Source organism: Tachysurus fulvidraco, chromosome 9, assembly GCF_022655615.1.
Source record: "Tachysurus fulvidraco isolate hzauxx_2018 chromosome 9, HZAU_PFXX_2.0, whole genome shotgun sequence".
Classification (NCBI taxonomy): Eukaryota; Metazoa; Chordata; class Actinopteri; order Siluriformes; family Bagridae; genus Tachysurus; species Tachysurus fulvidraco.
This window is the reverse complement of record NC_062526.1, coordinates 8601500-8618083: the sequence shown is the minus strand read 5'-3', so window position 1 is coordinate 8618083 and position 16584 is coordinate 8601500. Positions and strand designations below refer to the sequence as shown.

At 38.1% G+C, this 16584-nt stretch overlaps 1 protein-coding gene across 1 annotated transcript; it reads right to left on the bottom strand.

Moving 5' to 3' along the window:
- Positions 1 to 1605: 1605 nt before the first annotated feature.
- Positions 1606 to 12359, bottom strand: si:ch73-337l15.2 (glutathione hydrolase 6). The gene is made up of 4 exons (XM_047817980.1): positions 12035 to 12359; positions 6537 to 6811; positions 6313 to 6426; positions 1606 to 4318 (listed from the first exon to the last, which is right to left on the bottom strand). The coding sequence occupies exons 1-4, from the start codon at positions 12148 to 12150 to the stop codon at positions 3063 to 3065; spliced, it is 1761 nt and encodes a 586-aa protein (XP_047673936.1). The 5' UTR covers positions 12151 to 12359; the 3' UTR covers positions 1606 to 3062.
- Between the last annotated feature and the right edge of the window lie 4225 nt (positions 12360 to 16584).

Here is a 16584-nt window from a genome sequence, read left to right as displayed (position 1 = left end):
GTAACATTATTATTCAAATATGAACTTAATATTCACAGACTCGTATTACTATAGCATTGGAGATAAAAAGGCCTCGCTTTCACAGAGATAAAAACCTGTACTAACCAGCAGGTTACAGACACAGAGGAAGAAAAAGAGAATAGAAAAATAAATTTTAGATCATCATCAAAAGAAAATAATTTACAATGTTAATTTTATGGGAGCCAATCGTGCACATGACAAGACATAAAAACGCTGCATAGTGTGCTTGATAAAGTACAATCCAATCTGTTCTGACAAGCCTACAAAGAATTACTTCAGAATTGTCCTAATCAGATCATCATAATTAGATTTCTATGATCCTAAATCTTGCCGATATGTCAAGCTGACTTTATTATGCCAGCAGACAGGAGTCAAACCTTAAAACTGGGCATCCTGAAACCACACATCTGGAGCTCTGATGAATTCTGTTTTGCAAAGGAGGAGAAGAAGAGGAAGGACACATTCCTTGGGTCAGAGGGAGGAAAATCAAAGCCTGCAGCGGAAGCCCGACAAAGCCGGACAACATCTTTCACAATCAGAGGAAAGGAAAAGATTCTGCTTCCACAGCAATAATGGAAGCAATTTTTTCCATCAGAGAAAACCCACTCACCTACAGCGTGAAAAATCAAGATTTATCAAAGGGGGATGGGGAACGCAGATAACCCCTAAGGCAGCACTCTGATAAGAGATGTGTGAGGCACGGCATCAATATACACGCCTTGTACACATTCATTTAAATTAATGTAACAAGCCTGCAGCTCTCCGGAGGTTGGAAGATAATGTTGTCTGTCTGGGTATACAACATGTTTGAATAGCAGAGAACGCACGGGTAGCTAATAGCTTTCGCGTTGATAATTTACACGTAATACATAACGCTGCAGAAATTTCTGTCCTGTTGTGACCTTCGGTAATAACGCGAGTGAGGCATCGATGATTACGACTTGCTGAAACACATGTTTAAGCGCATGTTTAAGCTTATTAGGTTATATTAAAGACAACATCAGTTCTTAGTTGTTGAGGAGGGTGAAACATGGAGTCTTTAATACACCGGGTGTTGAAATGGCAACTGGCTGGATAAGCACATATCAAAAACACCTCTTAAATGAAAAGACAAATTCAACACAAAAAAAAAGACTAAAAAAGCAAATCAATAAACATTTTCACTCCGGTTAAGTCAATGAATTAGACTTAACTGGAATGTACACAAAGAAAAAAAAGTTTTATAAGTGATATAAGTTATAATTATTGTTTTATAAAGAGCTGGATACAGCATTTATGTGAGCTTGTGAATAAAGAATTATATTTCATTAGCACACGATGTCATGACCTGAGTTAAATGCTCACATTTTCCTCTCTAGTGACTCACTTTTCCAATCTTTCAATTCAATTATGGTCCGAACCCAGACACTTTTAATTTAGACGGATTTGAAATTGTTTTGATGGACCAGATCAGAACCTATATTGGGTCGGTTCTGTCCCACATGTCATATGTGTGACCCTCATGCTCTAATACTTCTTGCATACTTACATGGACCCAAATGACTTGACTCGTTGCATGATATTCTCACATTTGTGAAACATTTAATGATAAAATGAACATAGATTTGGGTTGAGATTTGTTTTTTAATGACACTTTGATGAAATTTCAGTACATAAATTTGTGCATAATGTACATTCATGTTGCTTGCATATTATTGTAGCGGAATCTGTGCATAATATAGTGTAATTTTTTAAAGACACACGTATATGCATATGCTATGTGTAACTGGTATCAGAACAAATGTCAAAATGTCTCCTTGAGTGCATTTAACCTGGCTTGCATGTGCTTAATCCTAGATTTGGGAAGCCATCACATGTTTTTGAACGGCTGGTCATGCTTGGATAGAAACGCTAACTGCCCTCTTTTATATGCATGATTTCAGAGATATCTTGCTTTGGTTAACAGATACTGACGATTTCTCTGCATGGGGCAGCAATGCCATTTTCCCACCTGAAGAGAAGCGCCAGTGATGCGCCATTGGACATAAGGGAACAGATATCTATGCTTTTCCAGGATTCAGAATATGATAAGATAAACACTGTTTTGACTAGAAATAACGGACAAAAAAAAAAAAGAAAAAAAGAATGAACAAACACCAATCAAACCTAATACAAACCACATGTGTAAATATGTGTGCTCCATTATCCTTGGGTTAGCAAGTAGGAGATCACTGAAATGTGTAGAGATTAAATTGATGAACAATCTGTTTACCTGATTAGTCTTCCTTGTTGGGAAAAGAATGAAGTCTTATTAAATGCATCTACATCAATGCTGGACAGCTAAGCTGAGTAAAGTCTGTTTTACATTGTGCGATCTCAGCAGTTTTTTAAGATCCGTGCTTGTCATACAGTACAAAATAATCCTGATATAATTCCCTAACAGAGTGTTGGATAAAGTGGTCTCCATTGCAGTTTTCGGGGTGGAGTTTCTCCAAAGAACAATCATGAGTTTAAAGTAAAATGACTACTTTCTGCTTAGGTGATTGATCAGTGGAGAAAATGTTGTGGTGTTAATAAGTTGTTTTGTTTGTTTCGACAGTGCCGCTGCTGTATTTATAGCTGTACCGAGATGATACAACTTGTAGATGGCTTTTGGATGAGTGCTGCAGCAGTGCTCATACTGAGATTTTAATCAGATGATATTAGCGAATAATATCACAATCAGAACTTTGTATTCGACTGTCTTTAGTAACTGCTGTGGGGATGCATGTGATATTATGCATTATAACTTCGCCAATTTCAACTCACGAATGAAGAATTCTTTTATGAGTTGTGATTTTTGTCTGAGACAGCAAAATCTGATCAGTGCAAACTCGGCTACAAGGTGTTTCCTTTGGTAGCCCTTGGTGTGATAATGCAGGATAGCCAAACCAACTGTTCTCTCATTCACCTGCGCTACTTAGTGTAAACAAAAAAATTATTATTATTATTAAATTATTTTCTTTCTTGTCAAGGAATGTAATAAATAATCACGCTATTGGAATGCAAAGACGCATAAACTGTCAGTAGCCATCAATATGCGCATGAGTAGCTGGAGCTCCATGTGCAGCAACGTGGTTTGCATGTAACTGCAGTAGCAAAGACAGAGAATGATCCACGCACTCGTCCACCTGCTCGAGCTCATGTCTTACATCAGAAAACCGCATATAAATGTCTGAGTCATTTGAAATGGAAGACAGACAAAAACCTGAAGTCATTTCTGGCTCTAGATGGAGGAGAGGGCTGCTAAGACTTTCTTTAGAAGACAATCTTAAATCAATCCTGTTGTGCAAAAGAACGGCGGCGTTAAATACAGCTGAAAGCCCTCCAGTAAAGGCGACAACTTCTACTTCCTTTTCTTCTTCGTTGTCTTCTGTATCATCATTAAGAGAGGTGTCGTCCTGAGCGAGTCTCAGAACCAGTGGGATGTTGAAGTGGCGTGAGCTTGTGCTAAAGCTGTTAAGGAGAATACCACTGGACGGCAAAAATCGCCCTGATCCCCATGTGGTGTTGAGTGAAGCTGACATGATGACAAAATTACCTGACTGATCCAGCACAGCAATGTGACTGTTTTGAGTATTAAAAGAATATGTGTCTACAAGGCCTGGGTACTTCTGAGCCAGGCTTGAACTGTTGCGCAGTTGAACTAAGTTTAAGAGATCTCTGTAGGCAGCAGAAGTCTTGTTAAAATCTGCACCATCCTGAAAGGAGAGGCTTTTCTGCCTGACTTGCTCTAATATATCAGATAGCATCTGGCCTGAGAAAGGCAAACTGGCTGAAAGGACAGAATATTTCTCTCCCTCGACGATAACAGAGTCATTGATTTCTCCACGGCTTTGCTGAATGGTGGCTAAGAAGGCTGGCCTCTCGCTCAGGGAGAGGTCTTCGGACAATTTCACGGCCAGCGTTTCTAGGAAATTGTTCTCATTCAGGCTGGCGCTCTGCAAAAGCTCTGACAGATTCTGATTTTTGACGATCGCTCCCACCGATTTCACGCGGCCGGTCGCATCACAGAACAGGTCGCACAGCTTGGAAACCACTATTTGCTCCTTATGGCTTTCCAAAGCCCTGGCGAGGATGTCATCTATGAGGAACCCTTCTTGCGCTAACGTTATGGCTTCTTGGAAAAGTCTTCTCCATTTGGATCGCCCCCACTGAGAGTGGAGCTCTTGGATACCTTGCAGTACAGACGGGACCGGTGACTTTTGGGGTGCAGTGGAACTTATTGTCTTGAGTGAGCCAGAGGTGTTGTTGTACAGGATGGCTGAGAATATACCACCTATAAAAATCCACAAAAATAATAATGATTAAATCTAGATTCTAGATTTTTATATGTCATATACTCAGTTATATAAAGTATACAACTTGAAATGATATAAAACCCTGATACTCCTTCATAATGTATATTATAAATAATATGTTTCTGCAATATATTTAACATGCAGGTGACTTGCATGGAGTAACATGTAAAGTGCAGTGTGCAGAATTTCAAAAGAGTAAATGAGTCTTTACGGAATCCTATGAGATTCGTAAGACGGACATGTCTGTATTGAGGAGTCTGATGGCCTGAGGGAAGAAGCTTCTTCCCTCTGGAGGCTCTCTGTTTTTTGCCATCAGACTGTGGAAGCACTTCCCTGATTGCAACAGGCTGAACAGCTTTGGGAGTTAAAGTGTTTCAGAGGTTATCGTCAAAGTAAAACACAATCCAACAAAATAAATAGCATCCACCACATGTACCAAGGTTATTTGCCACGGTGTGCTGTGACTCTTCTAAGACTCATTACATGAGAACCATTAATTATCACACTAACTGAATAATCAATAGTAATTACGCATGAGAGGGACACTGCAAGAATCTTGTTAACCTCCTAAAGAGCCATTACCAGTCCAACTGCTGATGTGAACTGAAATAATAAAAGCTACTCTATATAAACTTTTGCTTTTTACTTTAATGACTATTGGGATGTTGTCCAATTTTTTTAGACCATACTGGATGTTTTTAAATGTATTCGTTTTGGGATCAAACTTTGGTGCATACGGAATGCCCTACAGAATTATTACAGCCCTTTAAGGCAAATGGCAAAAAATCGCTATAGAAAAAGAACAACAGTGATATTTTGAGCGCCATCATAAAGGGACATTTTATGGGTTTTTAAAAGCATTAAAAAATGCCCTTCCACTCTAAAATGTTTTTGGGATTTTTACAAAATGTTCATGTGAAGTTTAATTCAGACCATTTTCAGTCCGGTTCTAATCTTGGGATAATCTTTGCCAATGATTTTGGGTTTCTTGGTTTTTATAAGCCACAGTTATATACAGTATACAACTTGCAGTGAAATAAAAACCTATCCTAGACACTCCTCTTATACTGTAGGTGTGCCTACAAATAAACTACATTTAAAAAGAATGAATAGAAATAAGTAGAAATAAGAAAAGGTAACAGAATGTGATGAGCATATGTTACATGTCATAAGGATTTGGGATGTGGAAACATTCTTGAACCATTTATGTGTTGATTCGGAAATATCTTTAGCTTATGATTGTGTTATAAGCCTCTAGTTATGTATATGGTTAATGCTGAAACTCCTGACAGAGGCACCCAACTCTTCTGGGCTTATCTATGTAACCCATACCAGCTCTACATTGGTTTATATATTTTTTAATTTTATTTTTTTTTTTACACATGAATACACTACAATTGCACAAATTAATCATGCCATTCAGTTTTTATATAATTTTCATTCACTTTTTCCTCCCTTTCCTACCTCCATAATAAAATCAATCTTTTTGTAAATTTATTGAAATTCTATATTTATTTTTATTGACTCTGTGTTCTTGATGGTCGATAAAGCATTTTACTTCATGTCGTACCGTGTATAGTTGTGTATGTGATAAATAAAATTTGAATTTGAAATCTTCCAACATACTGAAGCACCAAAGCATCAATGATTCAGCATCATATCTAACAGTGGGTAACTGGTGCTTTTCATTTTACCCAGTCCCCTTTGGTTGCCAAACAATCTGACAATAAAGCACAATTTTGGGCTCGTCTGACCACACCACCTGATGCCATTCGTAGTTCAGATGAAGTGCAGGCGCTGCATGTCCATTTGAATGGTTTGTAGTGACAGTTAATGTTTGGGAATGTCTATAAGAAAAGCTAGTTCCTTTTGAAAACCTATTGTGATTTCAGACATTGCTCCCAAAGTATTATTGCTATATATAATGAAATTATTTGCTTAGTAGATACTAAAATAAAGCTATATTACTAACCTACTCCGGCTGTGTGTGGATGGACGACTCCCAGGCAGAGCAGAGAAGCGATCGCTGCATCCACCACGTTTCCTCCTTCCAGGAGAAGAGCCTTACCAATGCTGGAACAGTTAGCTGCACATAGCAAGAACAACACTACCTTGTTAAAACAGTGAGAATCTAATCTGTCCAAAGATGTAGTTTCGAAGGCAAAAAGTCCATAAAGTAAAAAAAAAAATCCAGACCTGATGCTGTCAGAACAACAGCATGGTGATACAGCGCAGTGTGCTGATGGTGGTGGTGATCTTCTCCGTCATGGTGTTCATCATCTTCCTCCATGGTGGTGTGTTGATGGTGATCATCATGTTCCTTGGAAATATCCAGCCCATCAGGATCAGGCCAATATTTGTTCCTCTGAAGAAGTGCGAACACCAAGACGATAGCCAGCAGAACCAGAGCCACTGACACACGGAAACATGTGAGACTCTTTTCTGCTTTTTCCTGCAGTCTATTCGAAGGCCTAAATGGAATACAGGGTATAATAAATAAGGAATAACGCACCATGTTGTGCTACAAAAATAATGCACGCTAGCTTGGTAGATGTGGATCATAGCAGCTAAAGTCTATTATTTAACTTATACCACAACAATTTGCCAATAAAGTTTAATTCTTTGCAGGAAACCACACAATACACCTTAATGGTTTGTAGTCACAGTTAATGTTAGGGAATGTCTATGAGAAAAGCTAGTTCCTCTTATTGCTTATGTTATAAAGCTATAAAAAGTTTCATCATCAGTCCATCAGTTCTCTTTCTCTGGAGGTTAATGAAACAATACATAAAAAAATAAAAAAATAAATAAATAGATAGATAGATAGATAGATAGATAGATAGATAGATAGATAGATAGATAGATAGATAGATAGATAGATAGATAGATAGATAGATAGATAGATAAATAAATGTCAGCTTGTCATGATTTTGAGAAATTGCAAAGTGCAAAGCTCTATAGTCTGAAGATGTTCATGTGTCAGGAAAGTTACCGACTGTTCCAAAGTGCTGACAGCTTCTGAGACTCCTTCCATAAAGGTTACAGAACCTTTCCTAACAGACAGTTTCAAAACAATCTTTTTTTTTAATCAGCTTATTAATAGATTTCCAAGTCCCTACACAAGTCCCTACACTTGAGTGGTTACTATAGGAAAGGTAATGCATAAGACCTAGTGCTGTGTTTATGTTTATATAAATATATAAAAAATGAATGGTTTTAAGAAAGCATTTCAAAAAAATGCGAAAATGAAAAAGTTCTGGAGAGATGAAATTTCACCCTTGAATGAATCATTAGCTTTAAAGGATTTAAGGTTTGGGCTGGGTTTAAGGTTTGTGTTGTTGTTGCAGACTTTTTTTTAATGTTTTACCAATTCAGAATGTTTAGCTGGCTAAACATTCAGTCTACAAAGCCATTATCATATCAAATAGACATGGCCACTGGATACGTCTTTGAATCATTGTAAAAGGTATGCCAAAATACAATACACCACAGGCTCTCGTGTATCATCTGTCTGCATCTATCATCTATTCTCATGTATCATGTATCATCAAAAGATCAAAAGGCTGAATCCTGAAGATGCCACGGCTGTCTGAAGCACAGCTGGGAGTCTAAGATAGTGAAACTAGCCGTGCTCTCTCCCCTGTCAATGAGAGTGATGCTAGACAATTTTGTGAGCTCATGTATACAGAACAGGGCAGTTAGCACTTCAAAAACCCAATCAGTCACCCTGAGATGTAGCATTAGCAGCATTTCAAAAAGATGCAGCAGCTTGTGATGCCTTTCTGCAGAAGACTTTGTGCCTCTGATAGGCAGCTACTGTGTGATAAAGGAGAGTTAGCTTACATATATATATATATACCCTGCCCTCATCACGCTGCTTCCGCAGTTGTTCTTACCGATGGCGCCGACTCTACTTCCCCAGATCAGCCTCGTCTCCTCAGCCTGCCCGCCAAGGTCACTGATTCCGTCAACCGACCTCCAGCCCAGCACAGCACTAAGTTATGTGTTTTATGCTCACTTCTCTCTTACTTTTCTCACTCTTTCTTTTCTTTTCTTTTCTTTTTTTTGTAAATAAACGGCTCACACTTGGACCCTATTGTCCTGTGTGTCTGTGCTCGCACCTGCAGGCGCAACATGGTACACTCGTGGAGAATGCAGACATGTGCCCAGCACACCGAACTGCAGACGACACGAAACAGCTATTGAAACACCTTCTGGAGGTTGTAACCCAGGTGCTCACACAAAGTCTGCAGTCCATTACGGAGGGGTTGCTGGCCATGAAGTAGTGCTCTCCCACTGCACCTTCCCCTCCCCGGCCCCTGCTACGACACTTACCGGTTTCTGACAAAGCTCACAGAGGCATACCTCAGCACATTTCAGAGTATAGCCACCAGAGGAAGATGTAACTTGGACGAGTGGTTCCGGATCTTAGCGCCATACTTCACCTGGGGAGGCTTACCTTGCAATAAGACTCCCCGAGTAATGCTGGGCATTGTGGAACGCGCCCTGTATATATGTGTGTGACATATTAAATGCCTTTCTAGAGTTAAATTAGCTGCTGTAATGCTATGCTGTACCAAGTTAAAAGCATTGTTAAATTTAGGAAAAAAATCTTTTTATATGCCATGGGTGGGATTGAAAATCCAAGGAAGTATATTTAATGTGACACTAATAAAAGTAATAAATGCATCATTAAAGAAAACCAAAATATATTATAGGATATTTTTCATTTTGGAGCAACGTGCCACATAAAGACTACTGTATTACACTAGATCACTGTGAAGATATGACAGGTTTGGAGTGAATTATTCAGTAGGATTATACAGTAGGGTCAATTATTCACTGCGTGTCTACCTTTTATAAAGCCTAGCTAAAGAATTTATTCAACCCAAAAAAAAAAAAAAAAACTAGAAAAAGGGGAAAATGATTTATCAAACAAGTCATCATTTAACTTTAGTAACGTCATGTTTTCAGAATTATATATATATGTATATACACATACATATATATATATAATTCTGAAAACATAACGTTACTAATGTTAACTACAGTATATATACTGTATATATGTATATATAAGGAAAACTAATGATCAACACTATTGTGTTGTTCTTATATATTATCCTCCATGTCCTTGCTTACAGCCATCCTTTCTATTCCCATTTCCCGAATCATTTCGCTGACATATGAGCGTCTTAAATAAGTAAAGGTGTAGAAGCTATACATAGTGCTGCCTAATACTGTTTTGAATGTATAATTATCACTTTAGTTTGGATGGCTTGTAAATTATTCATTTCACTAGGATACTGCCTTCTTAAATAAGTGACGTGACGGTCATTATAAACATTTTAACCAGTTTCATGAATACTTTACATCAAAATCAAATCAGAAGTTGCATTCTTAGTAATAATAATCTAACAACATGCTGAGCTACTGTAGATGAGGACAAAAAAGTATCTGAAAAAAACAACAACCTTGAATCGAACCCCCTTATTCAATCGACACAGTCACACTGTACTGTATGCGCTTACAATTTGCCTTTCTTTTTGAAATTTTATTAACTTTATGGTTAAAGGTTTCCCATTTGAAACCCTGCACAGTAAAAGTGACTTGGTCAACTCTTTGCTGCTCTTCGTTTCTGAGTAGGTTTTCCACTCCATGGCTCTGGGGATTTTGTACTCATTCAGCCACAAAACATTACTGAGTACTGATTTTGAGAGAAAAGTTGATCTTTCAAGGTGTTTCAATTGGGGTTGAGGTCAAGGATCTGTGCATGTCTCATACTCGAGGCCACTCGAGGTCTTCTACTCTGACAAGGTCTTTGCCTTACTTTGTACTCAAAGACATTGTGATGCTGGAACAGTCTTGGTCTTCTCCCTTGAATAAGTTAACTTCGGGTCATTGTAAAAAAAAAAAAACTACAGGAATCTTGAGTTATCTTGTTTCATGTTTTACACTGCTCGTTTACTTTTATTATGTGTGGTGTCAACAATCTTAAGTGGATGAATAAATAATGGCCTGTCTCATACTTTTGCATTAGTGAGAACTTTATAATATTTATTCTGCATTTTTATATTCATATATTGACAACTTGGTAACAATATCCATTGTTAAAAAAAATATAAAAATTAAACTGAACTGAATAGAACATGGTGTCTGTTGCTAATTATCTAGAGCTAAAATTACATCACTGTATGATATCACAAAGTACACATATAAATATGGGGTTAACACTGCAGAAGAAGAACACTCTTTCCGAACCCTGGGTAAAAAGCACTGTGAAACGTTCCTCTACCTGCCGTTAAATGTGGGGTTTAGAAAAACATAACCTGGGGTTAAGTGCAGTGTGAAAAGCCCTACAGATCCACTAAAGCGAAATTGTAATGCTAAACCATACAAATATGTTATAGACAACAGTTTGCTTACAACTTTGTAGAACATACAGCGAATATGAGGCAGTGTGATTACCTTGATCAGCTTTAAGTCAAATAGCAACAATTTTAAATAAATGGTCATTCAAAAGACGAACATAAGCTTATAATATAGGGAGATGGAAATGAAAACATTGATGTTTGTTAAACTGTTGATGTCATGTATACAGTATATGGTAGCCCCTGCCGCTATGAGCAAGCCACTGCTCCTCCAATACTGCTTTATAATAAAGTGATAGAATGGTTATGACTGTTTAATGAAGGCATCACATAGTCCAAGTTCTTCTTGGAGTTGATCTTCTTTTAATTACATACTGAATGTTGATTTGTGTAGGTATGTGTTATGGTAGTTATGATATAAAAATTGAGATTGAATTAAATAGTAATAATAGTTGAATAAAAAAATATGTATTGTTATTATTAATACTTGTCTTGTTAATAAGTTAAAATATAAATTGTAAAAAAAAGGCATGCTTGTTGAAATAATGTGTATTAGTGAATAAAGTGCGTTTGGAGAAATAAGCATGGTGTGTTAATCTTTCACTTTTATAGAAGTCTACAAAGAATTTAATATTAATGAATTTAATATTAATTACAAATATATTCTTTTTAAAAAACAGAATATTATCTTGCTTTTGGACAAAATAAGGTGAAATAGAGTGAGTATCGAAGAAAACACTCCCTGTACTACAAACCCCTTAATTTTTTTTCTCTCTTTTATTCCTTTTTCCCAGTTTTTCCTTCTTTTCTTTCCCTCCTTCAAGCAGTCCCTTCTGCCCTGGCCAAGTGGTTAAGGTGCAGGGCTACCAATCAGAAGGTTGTGAGTTTGATTCCCATGTCCACCAGGTTGCCACTGCTGGGCCCCTGAGCAAGGCCCTTAACCCACAAAAATTATGTTAAATTGCTTTAACATATAAAAATCGAGGTTTCTTTTATGCTTAGTTCTAGGGGATTCTGAAACTAGGGATTGTAAAAGCAGTTATGTAAAATATAACCGCTTATGAGCTTTGGCTCTGTGTGTGTTGTGCGTTAATTAAGGTTTGGGGGCTGAATCTCTGGTGCTGTGTGAAGCCCAATTCAAATACAGCTGAATTCAATCATCAGTGAATATACTTGGAGTTCGTGTTGCTGTAAAGGCTGAACAGTGGAGAGCCTAAATTCCCTTAAACAATGTAACTATCGGCTTCCACAGTGAGGTTGTGTAATAAAACAATGCCGATAGTGAACATTAGAACACAGTGAGCTTAATCACTCGTCACTTACAGCTTGAAGTAGACTGTCACTTGTTCTCCATCGCTGTCCTCATTTGCGCGGTCGGTTTCTGTGTCATCACGAATATCCGTGGCTACCTTCATGTACAGAACATCGCACTGCACCATTTTAACTCAAACAGGCCTACACGAATATGTGATAAAGCCGTAGTTTTCTTTTGTTTTGAAAGTAAATTTCACGTGTTATTTCCGGCCTGGACCTACCTGCCACTCCTGTCCGGAACTCACCTGCTCTCAGCTGACAAACAGGACCGACCTGTCTGAGAGCTAAATGCAAATGAAGCTCATGAATATTCCAAACGCGCGCGACCCTATTGGTGAGTTCGCAGTCCTGATCGTTTCTTATTCATTTATTCATCTTCCGTACTGTTATCACAAGCATGTTCATTTTGTCTTGTTTTGTTTTAAGACAAAATATTCTACGTTTGTTACTTTTTCTTTTTTTTCCCCTCGTTATCCTAAGATAGTGCATACAAAGGAATAATAATAATAATAAAAAATTGTAGGTATTAAAACGACGCGTTATGCCAAAATTAACATGGCCCCGCCCCTTGGGACATGTATTATAATAGGCCCTCGCTGAAAAACTAATACACGTAGGTGTATATCTTGCATTTAAACCTACTTCCTATTTTTTAAGGATTTATAATGCTACTCATTAGTGTTTTTTCTTCTCAAAAGACCCAAACAAGGTCTGACTGGGATGGTATTTGACTCCCACAGATTACATTTACAAATACAATATGAGTGTGAAGTAAATATTAAGGACATTTTAAACATAGGTGTCCTTTAACACAACTTATGTGCATGTTCCAGATGTATAATATCAATAAAAGACTATGCACATAAAAGCAGCGATTTGCCTGTACGAGCCCATACCATCACCGAAATGTAATTATTAAAATACTTTTTGCATTAATGTGTGAATCCGCATTACAACCTATACAGTGGTGTAATCTAGTTTTTTTGTAGTGAGTATACTGTGATTCCCCCCCCTCCCAGCCTCATACACACCCATCCTAGAGCGACACCCCATAGGCACCACCACACTCACTAATGCATAAAATATGCATCTACATGTAATTGAGAGCATTATTAAAGACTGCTTATGTGTTATCAGCATTCCAGTTTATTATAAGCAACAAAAGACAGTCAGCTGATAAAACCTGTGCTCCAGGTCCCATATTCATATAACATTTAAGGCTAAATGTAGCTCTTAAAGGTAAAGTTCACCCAAAAATGAAAATTGTGTTATTTCCTCACCCTCAATTTGCTCCAAAACTGTACGAGTTTCTTTCTTCTGTTAAACACAAAATATGATATTTTGAAAAATAACACAATTTTCATTTTTGGGTGAACTATATCTTTAAGAGCTACATTTAGCCTTAAATGTTATATGAATATGGGACCTGGAGCACAGGTTTTATCAGCTGTCAATTTTCAATGTACATTTAAGAGTGAACAATAAACATTTGTTCAGTTCTATAACCAACATTCTTTCATTGCAGAATATTATGAACCAAATGAACTGGTAGTTTACAAAGCTTTCTAAATACATTTGTACTCGGGCTGTGGGTGAAATGTCACCCGAGGCTGCTGTAGCTTTAGGCGCAGGCTTCCGAAAACACTCAGAGTGTAGTTTGAGTCTGCTTTCGTTTCATATCTTCTTTTACATTACTTAGTTAATTTCTAATTTGCGCCAAAAAACGCCAAGCAACTGATTTTCCTCCTTGGTAGGTGACGTCAGATCAGGTCATAGGCCACGGAAGCCCCAATGGTCCAAAAACGTTAGTGATTCGCAATCGCAACCACAGTCAGTGTTCGCAACACAGTGCGGGGTGAATTTATGAACGAAAGTTCTGTCACAAAACGATATTGTTACGCATCCTCACGCTTTTTAAGTGGGTATACGGAAATCCTTGGCCTTTCCTAGTGGGTATACGGAAATCCTTGGCCTTTCCTAGTGGGTATACGGCGTATACCTGCGTATCACGTAGACTACACCACTGAACCTATACTCAAAACATCTTTTTTCCATGACTCTTCCATTATAGCTTATGAAAGATGTAAATTTTAGTACAATCAGTCAACCATAAACACATTGAATCCACATGAAATATTTGGAATATACCAGAGGAAGCTGATATATCATCCAACTCTCATCACAATCATAGAAAAGGAAATGTTATCCGGTTCTTTTTCCATTATTTTCAATGATATTGTGATATTAAACCTTGTTACCCAATTTATAAATAAATTAAGTAAATTATGAATTAAAATATACATTTGACTAAATCGTTAGAATGTGTTTAATGTCTTGTTCTCAGCATGGATGTCATCCATTGTTTTGTGTATTTGCTAATTTTAGGCTAAACTACTCATTCTGGATACATTGAACTGTTTCACTAATTAAAGACAAAAATCCAGCCAGTTTCAGAAAGAAACCTTGTATGAAAGAGGAAACCTTATAATCAAGAACTCACGTAACACCAGATCTTCACAGTTCATCACAAGGCCTTCAAAGAAGCATGAGAGATGACTGTGACAGGTCCCAGTAAACCAATTTCAATATCCCGGTGACCAGAGGAGGTGAAAATGTGATAAGACTTTCAAAGAAGCCTATGATTCCACCGCTTCATTTTCAAGGGCTCGGTGGGTCCTTGCTTTATTTATTTTTTGACATTTACAGGGAGATTTTCAGGCATAGGGAACATATTTGAATGTAAAGTCCGCACTGTGACACCAGGAGGGCAGACGCACATCAAAGTGTTGATGTGAGATGGAGGCTGAGATTGAACATCTTAACCACGGTGACTGTGAAATGTCATTCACATGACTGTGTGTGTGTGTAAAGCCAGTGTTGTCTTGGAATCTGTTTCAACATTTATTCTAGATGTGACCTGGAAGGTCAATGCTGAAAGGTCTGCATCTGAATGTCACTGCATTTTAGGAATGCAAAGGAAAATAGGTATAAACAAAAGAAATTCACCTTGATTGTCTTGTTTTTTTTTTGTTTTTTTTTGTAGGAGTGTGTTCTTCCTTTTTTAGGATATGTGTAATTTTAATAGTCTGAAATTTATGACAGCCTGGAACTATGTACAATGTGAGCTTGCCATTAAACAACAACAAAAAAGGAAGTGAAGTGTTTCTTAATGGTCTGAACAGAATCTCATATGTATAATGAGTTTCTCAGGAGTCTCACAGCCCCCAAGGCCTGGAGTATTTTCACAAATTAAGTTGCATGTTAAACACGTATTACACTTCACAGTGGCTGACACTGTAGCATTTATATGCCTTTGTAAACTTTTATTCAAATAGAACATTAATAAAATGTCTTATATTAGATTTGTATTACTGTGAATGTGAATAGTTTTGAATGTAGACAAGATTTTCCCTCTTTTCCCTCTATTTATATTTTTCAAGTCCCTCAGTGAACTGTAGCTTGTGCTTTTACCTGTGGCCAAAATCCTGGTGGTGTGTTTAGCCCAGTGTCTCTCTGTACAATAATGCACACAATGGCATTGAGCTTAGCAACTCCTTGTGGAGATTTAAGAGATTGCATTACCTGAGAAAGTGTGAGAACATAAAAGAATAAGCGAATGAATGAGGGAGGGTTGGAGGAAGGGAGGGATGGAGGGTGATGAAGGGTGGGTGTGAGTGAGTGAGTGAATGAAGGTGTAGATGAGAGTATGAGTGAGTGAGTGAGTGAGTGAGTGAGTGAGTGAGTGAGTGAGTGAGTGAGTGAAGGTGTAAATGAGAGTATGAGTGAGTGAGTGAGTGAGTGAGTGAGTGAGTGAGTGAGTGAGTGAGTGAGTGAGTGATTGAGTGAATGAGTGAGTGAAGGTGTAAATAAGGGTATGATTGAGAGAGTGAGTGAGTGAGTGAGTGAGTGAGTGAGTGAGTGAGTGAGTAAGAGTGAAGGTGTAAATGAGAGAGTGAGTGATTGAGTGAGTGAGTGAGTGAGTGAGTGTGTGAGTGAGTGAGTGAATGTTTAAAAGTATGAGTATGAGTAAGTGAGTGATTAATTAAGTGAGTGAGGATGTAAATGAGCGTATGAGTGAGTGAGTGACTGAGTGAATGTGTAAATGAAAGTATGAGTGAGTGAGTGAGTGAGTGAGTGAGTGAGTGAGTGAGTGAGTGAGTGAGTGAGTGAGTGAAGGTGTAAATGAGAGTGAGTGAGTGATTGAGAGTGTAAATGAGAGTGAGTGAGCGAGAGGGTGCATCAGTGAATTAGTGAGTAATATGTGCCAGTTGATCTATGTTCCTACCCTCACCTACTGTATGGTCATGAGCTTTGGGTCATGACCGAAAGGACAAGTTCCCGGATACAGGTGGCCGAAATGAGTTTCCTCCGTACGGTGGCTGGGCGCTCCCTTAGAGATAGAGTGAGGAGCTCGGTCACTCGGGAGGAGTTCAGAGTAGAGCCGCTGCTCCTCCACATCGAGAGGAGTCAGATGAGGTGGCTCGGGCATCTGTTTCGGATGCCTCCTGGACGCCTTCCTGGGGAGGTGTTCCGGGCATGTCCAACTGGGAGGAGGACCC